The following is a 13175-nucleotide window of genomic DNA, read 5'->3' as shown; positions in this document are numbered from 1 at the left end:
AAGTCTTACTAAAAGGAAGAGCAGAACAGTTCATTACAGACTATTACAATTTCCTACCTGTGTCAATCCTGATGCTTTGAATAACTCCTGTGGTGATCTGCTTCCATAATAACTATTTGGAGAATGAAGTGACAACAGTCTACTATATATTTTGTTTCTAACCTATAAAAAACAGCATTTTATACTTTAAAAATGAATCAAGACAAACTTGGAAGATTATGGTAGTTACAATAGCTGTACGGAGAGACAATTCACCCTTTTAAAGCATACAACTTAATGTTGTGTGTTTTGTTTTGTTTTGTTGAGACAGTTGCTGTCGCCCAGCCTGGGTGCAGTGGTGTGATCTTGGCTCGCTGCAGCCTGGACCTCCCGGCTCAGGTTGAACCTCCATCTCAGCGTCCTGAGTAGCTGAGACTATAGGTGCGTGCCCCCAGTGCCCAGATAATTATTTTTGTATTTTTTGTAGAGACGGAGTTTCACCACGTTGCCCAGGCTGATCTGAAACTCCTGGGCAACAAGCGATCCTCCCATGTCAAGCTCCCACAGTGCTGGGATTACATGTGTGAGCCACCACATCTGGCCCCAGTGTTTTTTTTTTTTTTTTTTTTTTTTTTACTATATTCAAACAGTTGTGTGACTATCACCATTATCTAACTTTAGAAATTTTTTATCACCTCAAATAGAAATTCCATCGTCACAAACAGCTACTTCTCAATTCTGCCTCCTTCCCATTCCCTGACAACTACTAATCTAATTTCTGTCTCTATGGGTTTGCCTGTTCTGGACATTTCATATAAACAGTAGATTATGGTTTTAATTTCTCTATTGTACTTGCTGAAATCAAGCCATGTATGTTTTACAAAAGTTATTGTGTATCACGGAAGGATTATTAGACTTTGAATTAGAAAACTTGCTCAAGTATACTTCAAATTTAGTTCTGCAATTTACTAATCATCTTGACAAATAAATTAATTTACTGAGTCTCATTTGTAAATTAAACATAATATCTATCCTTATAGTACTGTGAATTATTCAGGGCTATACACATGCAAAGTTATAAAATTCACTTATAGTTTCTTCAACTATTAAAAAAGGAATAATGGAATTTGCCTTTTTTTTTTTTTTTTTTTTGAGATGGAGTCTCGCTCTGTCACCCAGGCTAGAGTGCACGGGCATGACCTCGGTTCACTGTAACCTCTGCCTCCAGAGTTCAAGCAATTCTCCTACCTCAGCCTCTCGAGTAGTTGGGATTATAGGTGTGCATCGCTGTGCCCAGCTAATTTTTGTATTTTTAGTAGAGATGGGTTTCACCATGTTGGGCAGGCTGGTCTCAAACTCTTGACCTCAAGTGATCCAGCCGCCTCGGCCTCCCAAAGTGCTAGGACTATAGGTGTGAGCTATCGTACCCAGCCAGAATCTGCCTTATTATTTATTTATTTATTTATTTATTTTGCAGATGGAGTTTCACTCTTGTTGCTGAGGCTGGAGTGCAATAGCGTGATCTTGGCTCACTGCAATCTCTGCCTCCCAGGTTCAAGTGATTCTCCTGCCTCAGCATCCCAGGTAGCTGGGATTACAGGTTATGTGCCACCACGACTGGCTAATTTTTGTATTATTAGTAGAGACAGGGTTTCACCATGTTGGCCAGGGTGGTCTTGAACTCCTGACTTCAGGTGATCCACCCACCTTGGCCTCCCAAAGTGCTGGGATTACAGACGTGAGCCACTGTGTCTGGCCAAATTTGCCACATTTAATGTCATGGTTGTTATAAAGATTAGATACTTTACACAAATATGCTTTAAAGACAATAAAGTTATACAAACACCTAGTACTTAGCAGGGGCAGACTTAGTTTAATTACATGACACAGCTTTCCATAAAACACATGCTTTGTATTTTCCTATGAAGGAAAACTTTCTTGTAACAGTAAAAAGACTTCCTTTTGTAAAACTAGAAGAATGGTCTTTAAACATCTTAATCAAATCATCAATAAGTAAACCTGGGTTCCACAGAAGAATGGAAAATTAGTTATTGTGTGTGCTAATGTGAGTCTTCTGAAAAGCAGATGCCAAGACAGAATTAAAATGCAAGTATTTTACTAGAGGAGATGCCTGCGAGAGAAAATGGCAGAGCTATGCAAGGTGGGGAGAGCTGTCAAACTGTAATACATGTCTGACCTCAAGTGAATGAGAGAGGGAAGGAAGGCCAGGCCCAAGCATTCTCAGTAACGAGCCCAAGCTTACACAGCTAGTGGTGGAGACAGTACTTGGACCCTGGTAATCTGGCTTTAGAGCATATGCACTTAACAACCTACATTACTTAAGAATTTACTATATTCCTAGAAGAAACAGATTCCTTATTATTTTTGAATTTGAAACCAATCTAATTTACTAAATCTACTCATAGCTAACATATTGTATATTACATCACAAGTGAATGTAATGAGGCACTAAAAATTCTACTTTATCTAGCCATATATATAAAAGCTGAACTTCCCCAAAACTCAAACATAAGTAAATCTCAACAAAAATTCATACACTGATTAGCCCCCAAAGTATATATTTTTTCCTCTAACATTTTGTCTTGACAAAAGAATACAGCCCAAAGTTCCATTAGAGCTCACTAGCTGGAAACGTATTTAAAGCCAGTATTTTGGGATTTCCTGAAACCACAGTACATACCTCTTTTTTGAAATTGAGAAAGTAGTTGGATTGGTCAACATGAAAAATCTCAAGGGCTGATCTTCTTAAGTTGTAACGCCGGAGGTGAATCTCTCGAATTTGAGAATGAGGCCACTTGAAATCAAAACCTACTCCTGAAAAGAGAAGAAATCTTGTGACTGAGATACCACATAAAGTTACTCATGCTATGTAGAAAATACCTTTTAGTTCTTGACAAAAGGTTTTAGGAAAAAGGAATTCAATTTCTATACTATATAAACCATTTGTTAAATGTGTTGGATATTTAAACTGGTTCTTTCAAAACTATTTTAAAGTTCTATAACTATTCTACTCTTCCCATTAGAATACAAGATAATTCTGAATACACCTCAGAAACAGTTTTCCTTTTCTCTGTATGTTGGTATCTTAGATTTAATCATTCTTTTATTATCACATAAAAGATGACATGAGAAGCCTATAGGAATAAGTACACATACAAAGGTATGATAAAATGAAGATAAAATGAAGACAAAGGTATGATAAAATGTGTGTGGTGGCTCACACCTGTAATCCCAGCACTTTGGGAGGCTGAGGTGGGCAGATCACCTGAGGTCAGGAGTTCGAGACCAGCCTGACCAACATGGAGAAACCCCGTCTCTATTAACAAAAAATACAAAATTAGAAGGGCATGGTGGCACATGCCTGTAAGCCCAGCTACTTGGGAGGCTGAGGCAGGAGAATTGCTTGAACCTGGGAGGCGGAGGGCTCAGTGAATCAAGATTGCACCATTGCACTCCAGCCTGGGCAACAAGAACGAAACTCCATCTCGAAAAATAATAATAATAATAATAAACACTGATTTTGTAACTTAAGTTTATAGCAATTCCCTCTAGCCAAACCCTTAAAAATGCATCGATAATTTTTAAAAAGCATTCCCTTCCACTTGGTAAAAAATTTAACCCCATACTGACTTTCCATTTCTCCTTTTACATGATACACAGTTCTATCTTACTGCGTTCTTCTCATTCATGATTGATAAATTGGATACTTAATTATTGAACAGCAAAAATCATTTTTTCCAGAACTCCTCACCATCTTCTTTTTCAATGCTGCCATCATAGAAGTAAATGTGTTGAGTAGTGATTTCTAATCTGCCAGGAATTACATCAATTATTGTAATGAGTTCACAGTCTTCCATCAATACCAATTTTTCTTTTTGATCCTGTTCTTCTTTCTCATCACTGTAAAAACAAAAAGCCAATAAACAGAAAAATCTAACCATTTATTTTTCTTAAATAGAAAACAATACCATATTTAAATATAAATCTCTCTGATTTTACTTTTTTTTGAGACAAGGTCTTGTTGCCGTGGCACAATGTCAGCTCAATCATCGCAACCTCTGCCTCCCGGGCTCAAGCAATCCTCCCACCTCAGCCACCCAAGTAGCTGGGAATACAGGTGCATGCCACCATGCCCAGCTAATTTTTATATTTTTTGTAGAGATGGGGTTTTGCCATGTTGCCCAGGCTGGTTTTGATCTCCTGAGCTCAAGGGATCCACCCACCTTGGTCTTCCAAAGTGCTGGGATAATATGCATGAGCCACTGTGCCTGGCCTCAAATATAAATCACTTATCTGTCAAATTAATGTCCGGAAAGAATATCTGAATTACCCTCAAGAAATATTCTGCATATCAAATTACTTAAACAGTGTCCAAATATTTTTATTACTCAATGATTCAGTTTCATTAAAAATAAGCTTTACATCCTTATTTTATACGACCCATTATAATAAAACACAGTGACCCTGTAAAACAACTAGCAGAGGACAGTCGAAAAATAAGGCAATATTGGTCATGTCATTTTAGCTATATTGTGGGAGACATGAATTGACCCACAAAATACATGAATCTGTGACTAAGACTGCATTGCAGTGATGTTTGTAAATAATTATTAGAAGTACTAAATATGAATCTTAAACTATAAAACAAGACTTTCAAGAGTAACTAAAACTAGAAAGCATCACCATTACAGCATCCCCTTACCAAGGGAACTGGAGATAATGCAAAGAGCTATTATTGCCATACCTTACTTAAAGTGAAGTCACCTTATATTAGGAGGAATATTATTTATATTTGCTGGAGGAAGTAACTGGAAAGAGACAGTCTTTTGGTGGCCTAGGTGACTTTAACTGCCAAGGATAGAAATAGGAGCTCCTGGCTGGGCGCAGTGGCTCACGTCTGTAATCCCAGCACTTTGGGAGGCTGAGGTGGGCAGATCACCTGAGGTCGGGAGGTCAAGACCAGCCTGACCAACATGGAGAAACCCCGTCTCTACTAAAAATACAAAATTAGCCAGGCGTGTTGGTGCGTGCCTGTAATCCCAGCTACTCAGGAGGCTGAGGCAAAAGAATCGCTTGAACCTGGGAGATGGAGTTGCAGTGAGCTGAGATCATGCCACTACACTCCAGTATGGGCAACAAGAGTGCAACTCCGACTCAAAAAAAAAAAAAGAGAGAGAGAAACGGGAGCTCCCACCACTCACAGAATGTTATTCAACTAAATCTTTTAAGCCAGCTACTCTCTGGTCCTAGACATTTCATATCTGCCTCATGTCCGGGGTACCAATGACTAAGTCTAATTTTATTTTTAGTGGGTTTCCATGAGGAGTTCTGTATCACCAATTTACGTTTGTAATGTTGCAACCATTTATTTAAAACTAAGCTTTTCTTTTTAAAAATATAATTACTGGAAACAATGTTTTTCCAAACACTGAAATACTAATATTTACAGTGATAAATAGTGCAATGAGTAACCCTAAAAAAGTAAATAGTCTGAGAGTTATTTATATTAGATGACAAAAAGTATTTTGGTTCTTCAGTGTAAAAAAATTAGTCTGACATCCATTAAATTCACTAGTCATCAAAGAAAGAAAAAAAAAATCCCAATTAAAAAGCTGACTGAATATCTACCAAGATATTTCCCTATATAACTGCCCCTCCCCAGTACCCTGAAAATAATCAAGGAAATCTGAAAAAATTACTGAATTAATATAAATAAAAATCCTGATTATGCCACCAAAGAATACTACTGAATCTAGTCAATTTTTAATACACCCATTTTTTGAGATGGGGTCTCACTCTGACACCCAGGCTGGAGTGCAGTGGTGCAATCTTGCCTCATTGTAACGTCCACCTTCCAGGCTCAAGCATTCCTTCCACTTCAGCCTCCCAAGTAGCTGAGAACAAAGGCGCACACCACCACGCCAAGCTAATTTTTTGTATTTTTGGTAGAGACAGAATTTTGCCATGTTGCCCAGGCTGGTCTGGAGCTCCTGAACTCAAGTGATCTGTCCACCTCGGCCTCCCAAAGTGCTGACAAATTGAGGGCCACCATGCCTGGCCCTCAATTTGTAATATTAAAATAAGCTTCAAAGAAAGATTTACCATGTGTAGTTCATAATGTAAACAAATCATATATTTGGGACATAGCTACTCATTCTTGGCTGAATATGTGGCTTTACGAACATAGAAAGTTAAGTATTAGGCGGGGCGCAGTGGCTCACACCTGTAATCCCAGCACTTTGGGTGGCCATGGTGGGAGCAAACGGGATCAGGAGTTTGAGGTCAGCCTGGCCAACATGGTGAAACCCGTCTCTACAAAAAATACAAAAAATTAGCTGGGTGTAGTGGCACACGCCTGTAATTCCAACTACTTGAGAGGCTGAAGCACGAGAATCACTCAAACCCAGGAGGCAGTGGTTGCAGTGAGCTGAGATCGTGCCACTGCACTCCAGCCTAGTTGAGAGTAAGACTCCATCTCAAAAAAAAAAAAAAAAAAAAAAAAATCAATCAATCAATCAAATCAAAACAAAACAAAATTCCCCAAAACTCACATTAGGGCAGATATATAAATCATGAACTTTAAATGTAATCCCTAAGCGATGTACAGATCCACTGGTGAAAGATGGCAGTCTTACTGGATCTTTTATTTTAGAGATGGGGGGTGGGGTGGGTCTTGCTTATTTATATATTTATTTTAGAGGTAGGGTCTGGCTCTGTCACCCAGGCTGCACTGTAGTGGTGTGATCATAGCTTACTGCAGCTTTCAACTCCTGGGCTCAAAGGATCTTCCTGCCTCAGCCTTCCCAATAGTTAAGACTATAGGCACACACCACCACCATGCCTGGCTTATTTATTTATTTATTTATTTATTTATTTATTTATTTTGAGATGGAGTCTTGCTCTGTCACCCAGGCTGAAGTGCAGTGGAGTGATCTCAGCTCACCACAACCTCTGCCTCCTGAGTTGGCACAATTCTCCTTCCTCAGTCTCCTGAGTAGCTGGGACTACAGGCGCCCGCTACCACACCTGGCTAATTTTTGTATTTTTAGTAAAGACAGTGTTTCACCATGTTGGCCAGGATAGTCTCAATCTCTTAACTGCGTGATCTACCTGCCTCAGCCTCCCAAAGTGCTGGGACTACAGGCATGAGCCACCATACCTGGCCTATTTTCTATTTTTTATTTTTGAGACGGAGTCTCACTCTGTTGCCCAGGCTGGAGTGCAATGGTGCAATCTTAGCTCATTGCAAGCTCCACCTCCTGGGTTTACGTCATTCTCCTGCCTCAGCCTTCCGAGTAGCTGGGACTACAGGTGCCCGCCACCATGCCCGACTAATTTTTTGTATTTTTAGTAGAGATGCAGTTTCACCATGTTAGCCAGAATGGTCTCGATCTCCTGACCTCATGATCCACCTGCCTTGGACTCCCAAAGTGCTGGGATTACAGGCATGAGCCACTGCACCCAGCCCGCCTGGCCTATTTTCTTAGAGAGAGGGTCTCACTATGTTGCTCAGGTTGGTCTCAAACTCCTGCCCTTTAGTGATCCTCTTGCCTCAGCCTCCTGAATAGCTGGGATTATACTCGTGAGCTATAGCATTCAGCTGGATCAGGGGGGCTAAAGACAACCTCTAACCAATGACTGACCACCAACGTATGCTGACCCACAGACAATCCCTACTAGGCCAGGTTTTACAACAAAAAACAAAACAAAACAAAACCCAATGAATAGAGACGTCATTGGCAACACACAGCAGGTTAAAACAGGCTCCACAGAATTAGTTCAGGAAAGTAAACAAACAAACAAAATCACAACAGTAGCAGCCGTAACAGAGGGAGATCAGAAGCCAGATTGGCTACAATTTGTTACCAAAAGTGTATAGTGTTTTAACAAAAATTATGAGAAAACAAAGAAAAAGGAAAGTATGAGCCATAAACACAAAAGCAATAAAAAGAAACTGTCTCTGGTAGACCTTTGATGTTCAATTTAACAATGACTTCAAAGTAGCTATCATAAATACATCAAAAGAACATAGGAAACTATGTTTAAAGAAATAAAGGGAAGTATAGTAATGAAGCTAATCAAATAGAGACTATCAATAAAGAGATAGAAATTAAAAACATTTAAAAAAAGAACCAGGGCAGGCATGGTGGCTCACGCCTGTAATCCCAGCACTCTGGGAAGCCGTGGTGGGTGGATCACCTGAGGTCAGGAGTTTGAGACCAGCCTGGTCAACACGGCCAAACCCTGTCTCCACTAGAAGTACAAAAATTAGCCATGCATGGTGGCAGGCGCCTGTAATCCCAGCTACTCAGGAGGCTAAGGCAGGAGAATTGCTTGAACTTGGGAGGCAGAGGTCGCAGTTAGCCGAGATTGCGCCACTGCACTCTAGCATGGGTGACAAGAGTGAGACTCTGTCTCAAAAAAAAAAAAAAAGGGTGGGGGGGCAAGTGATTTGCATAGATATTCTCCAAAGTAGATATATTAATGGCAAACAAGCACATGAAAAGATGCTCAACATTATTAGGTACTAGGAAAATGCAAATTAGATAGATATGACTTCAAACCATACAGGATGGCTATAATGAATTTTTACAAACCCACAAGGAAAATAACAAGGGTAGATGTGGAGAAATCAGAACACTCATATATTGCTGGTGAAAATGTAAAATGATGTGGTCCCTGTAAAAAACAGTTTGGTAATTCCTCAAAAGTTCAAACAGAATTATCATATGATCTAACTATTATACTCCTCAGTAGATACCCAAGACGACTAAAAACTTATGTTTGCACAAAAATTTGTACATGAATATTCATGGAAGTACTATTCATAACAGCCTAAATGTAGAAACAACCTAAATGCTGACTGATGAATAGATAAGCAAAATGTGATTATCCATATTTTGGACAACCATAAATGGTTATAAATGGAAAATTATTTATAATATTATTCAGCCACAAAAAGGAATAAAGTACTCTTATATGCTATGACATGAATGAATCTTGAAAACATTCCAAATGAAAATAAGCCAGACACAAATTGTAGGAGTTACAGAAAATGTCCAAAGTAGGCAAATCCACAGAGACAAAGTAATTAGTGGTTGCCAGGGTGTGTGAGAAGGGGAAAACCGGGACCGACCACTAAAAGGTACAAGATTTCCTTTTGGGGTGATATAAATGTTCCAGAATTATACAGTGGGGATGGTTGTACAAATTTGTGAAAACACTAAAAAATCCCATTGAATTGTGTGCATTAAAAATGGTAAATTTTATGTTTGTGAGATATATCTGGATTAACAAAAATAAAGACCTCCCTGGAAAACAAATGGAGAGTTTGTGGCAATCAGACTTTCCTTATTAGAAATACTAGAGGGCTGGGTGCAGCGGCTCACTCTCTGGTGGCCTATAATCCAAGCACTTTGGGAAACCAAGACGGGAGGATCATGTGGGCCCAAGGGTTTGAGACCAGCCTGGGCAATACAGTGAGACTCTGTCTCTGCAAAAAAATTTAAAAATTAGCTAGACATGGTGGTGTGCCTATAGTCCCAGCTACTCAGGAGGCTGAGGCAGGAGGATCACTTGAGACCAGGAGGTGGAGGCTCCAGTGAGCTGTGATCACACCACTGCACTCCAGTTGAGGTGACACAGCAAGATCCTGTCTCAAAAAACAAACAAACAAACACACACACACACACACACACAAAAACACACACACAAAATAACTGAAGAAAGTCTTTTAGGCTGGAAGGAATTTTTATCAGATGATAAATGAATGCACACACAAAGAAATAAAGTGCACAAGTATGATACTTGATAATTATGTAGCAAACATAAACTATTAATAACATACATTTGTGTTCTTCCTATAATTCATTTAAAGATAACTGCATAAAACAGCAACTATAAAACTGTATTGCTGAACTTATACAAAGAAATGTAATATGTATGACAGCAGTAACACAAAGAGGAGATGAGGAAATTAATATATTTTACATTTCCTTAAAGAAAGTTTTTGAAGTACAAATTAAAAATTTTAAAATGTATCTAAGGCTTTTCAGGTTATCTGTTTCTTCTTGAGGGAGGCTGGGTAATTTGCATCTTTCAAAGCATTTGTTTCATCTAAGCTGTCAAACTTACAGGCATAAAATCATTAGTATTCTTCTCAATCTTATTATTTGTGGCATCATCTCCTCTTTCAATCCTAATATAGGCAATTTATGTTGTCTTTCTTTTAATCAGTCTGGCTAGAGGTTTATGTTTTTTTGCTTTTTGTTAGTTTGTTGTTTGTTTTTAATAACCAGGCTTCGATGTTTTTAATCTTTCTGTTTTTCTCTTTCACGAATTTCTGCTTTTGTTTTTATAATGTTCTTTCTTTTGCTTAACAGTTTATATTTTGTTCTGTACATTTCCATCTGAACACAGGTATAGCTGAATCTCACAAATTCAATGTATTGCCTTCATTATCATACAGTTCTAAATACTTTCTAATTTCAAAGTCCAGTTCCATGTTATCCCAGTTCTAAGAAGCCTTTCTCAATAATCTCAGTACTGATAAAATCCTAACAGCTGATACAGCATTAACTGTTGGACCCTGAAAATACGTGGCGTTAGAATGTCAAGCAAATCTTTTCCACGATTTTGCAATCCCCTTTCTCAGAACAAAATAATTTTAAATATTTATACATACACATTTACTCTAGCTGATATATCCTCTTCAGGAAGGTCTAATTTATCCTCCTCCATATCACTAACTTTTACTTGTTTCACTACTTCCAAAAGCAATGTATCACTGGAAGGCTGTGAGTGTTGGATACCTGTTTTAAACACAAAATATCTATTAAACATAAAGTAAAAAACAATATTATAGCCCTTCTGTAATTTCTGACTGCTAATTATGTTCCTGACTGTTAGATAATAACAATATGTATATAAGTAAAGATGGTACTTTGATTTAGAGTAATCCTTGATGTTTGATGGTGATTTTGACAACTACTATTCATAAGGTAAAAAGAATAAATGTTTTAAAAATAATAGTATCTATTTTTAATAATGGTACTATTTGTTTCAGAAATAGGCCAAGTACTCTCTTAATTTATATTTAATTCTAAAGGTTGCCAATAATTAAGTCAAAGGAAGAAATATTCTAATTGTATTAATGTAATAGAACTATTTTTAACATGCATTTGTACTAAAGCAAAACTAAGAAAGAATATATGATAAGTTGTCTTTAATCGGGAAATAATACACAGACCAAGAGCGAAAGTGTTTACTTTCTGGACCACAAGGAATTTAATACATAATTCTGAGGCATATATATGAAATACATGTAATGTATTTTATAAACTAAACATCCTGCAAAAAGGCAGGTCTGGTATAATGAAAATAACATGGGCTATGAAGTGGTAAACCTAGATTCAAATTTAGTTTTGCCATTTAGTAAGCCATATGACCCTTCTGAATGTATGTTTTCTAAATTGTAAAATGGAGACTTCATCACAAGGTTGTTAGGCACATGAAAGGTAATACATGTGAAACATCTGGTACACATTAAATATAAAATAAATGATAGCTACTATTATATATTTACCTTCCAACTATCTGATTGAAATAAGAACTGTAATACAAATATATGCATAATTTATAGGACTGAAAAAAATTAACACACTTAACTATGAAAAAAGATTTCATTCATGGCAAAAATAATTCATATAAAATACATAAATAACACAATACTGCAAGTAACTATAAATAACAAAACACTATAAAGATGACAAATCCTCCCTTAACTTCTCAAATGATACCACTGCTCAGACATAAGATGAATCAACCTAATGTACAATTGCATTTTTCTGTGTAAATCTGTTTGATCATACCTTCTTCTATATTGGGAAGTAGTGATTCACATTTTCCCTAGAACAAGTTAGTAACTATTTCTACTGAACATGTTTTTTCATGAGGTCTAATTTATCGTTAAAACATTTAATTAATAAAGTACATAACAATGCAGTAAAAAGTGAAAAGAAGGAAGCCCAGATAGTCTGATACAAATAGGAAATCGACTTTATGTAGATGTATGGTACTATCCCGTTAACAGTATGAATTGAAAATCTGATGGAAGATTGGTGAAGGATGGAGAATGAAGGATAGACTGCAGCAAGGAAGCCAGCTGGGAAGCTACTGTAAGTTTGGAGAAAGCACCAAGCTAAGCCACGGCAATAGCAAAGGGAATGAAAATAAGGAAAAACATTCAAAGGTTATGTAAGAGATAGAATCAACAGGACACAGTACCTAAAGAGCTGTTATATGTAGAGATTTCAGAGAGATGAGGAAAGACTCATGGATAATATGGATTTTAATTTCAGCAGCTAATATATGGAGATACTGATAACTACAATACCAGATACAAGAGAAGCAGAAACTAGGGTAAGGAATACACATACGAGAAAAGAGAATAAATTCAGTTTCAGAAATGTCATAAGGAGACTGTGGAACAGGTATCCCAATAGCCAGTTGGAAACATTGTTCTAGAGTTCAAAAGGAAGGTTGGAGCTAGAAATACAGATGGGAAAGCAGCATTACATATATGGTGGGGAAGCCATGAGATCACTTAGGAAAAGCACAGGTAAAGGCAAGATGCTAGCAATGGATCTGGGAACATCATCATTTAAAAGTGTGCAGGAAAACAGTTTTAGAAAAAAAGACTAAAAGTTGGTATAAAAAGTAGGAGGTTAAACAGCAGAGCTAAGAAAGAAATATATTTACAGTCTGAGTGGGATGGCTCATGCCTGTAATCCCAGCACTCTGGGAGGCTGAGGTGGAAGGATCACTTGAGCCCAGAAATTCGAGACCAACCTGGGCAACAGAGGGAGACCTTGTCTCCACAAAAAAAGTTTAAAAATTAAAAAACTAGCTGGGTGTGGTGGTACACATCTATAGTACCAGCTGCTCAGGAAGCTGTGGCAGGAGGATCACTTGAGCCCAGGAGCTCAAGTCTGCAATGAGTGGTGACTGCACCACTGCACTGCAGCCTGGGTGACAGAGTGACATCCTGTCTCACAAAACAAACAAACAAACAGGAAAAGAAAGAAGGAAAGAAATACACTTACAGAGGAGGATAACCACTAAATGCTTCAGAAACAATGGAAGCAGGGTGAGGACTAAAAATAAGTTGTTAAATT

At 37.8% G+C, this 13175-nt stretch overlaps 1 protein-coding gene across 1 annotated transcript in view; it reads right to left on the bottom strand.

Moving 5' to 3' along the window:
- Window positions 1-13175, bottom strand: part of NBEAL1 (neurobeachin like 1) — a 205206-nt gene that overhangs the window by 49036 nt on the left and 142995 nt on the right. The window contains exons 35-38 of the mRNA XM_025405096.1: window positions 10685-10811; window positions 3752-3900; window positions 2681-2814; window positions 58-162 (exon numbers count right to left, since the gene is read on the bottom strand). Coding sequence (XP_025260881.1) covers window positions 58-162; window positions 2681-2814; window positions 3752-3900; window positions 10685-10811 — 515 coding nt within the window. The remainder of the gene's footprint in view (window positions 1-57; window positions 163-2680; window positions 2815-3751; window positions 3901-10684; window positions 10812-13175) is intronic.

The sequence above is a fragment of the Theropithecus gelada genome, chromosome 12, assembly GCF_003255815.1.
Source record: "Theropithecus gelada isolate Dixy chromosome 12, Tgel_1.0, whole genome shotgun sequence".
In the NCBI taxonomy this organism is placed as follows: Eukaryota; Metazoa; Chordata; class Mammalia; order Primates; family Cercopithecidae; genus Theropithecus; species Theropithecus gelada.
Note: the sequence above shows the minus strand (reverse complement) of the source record. Positions and strands in the feature narration are given on the sequence as shown.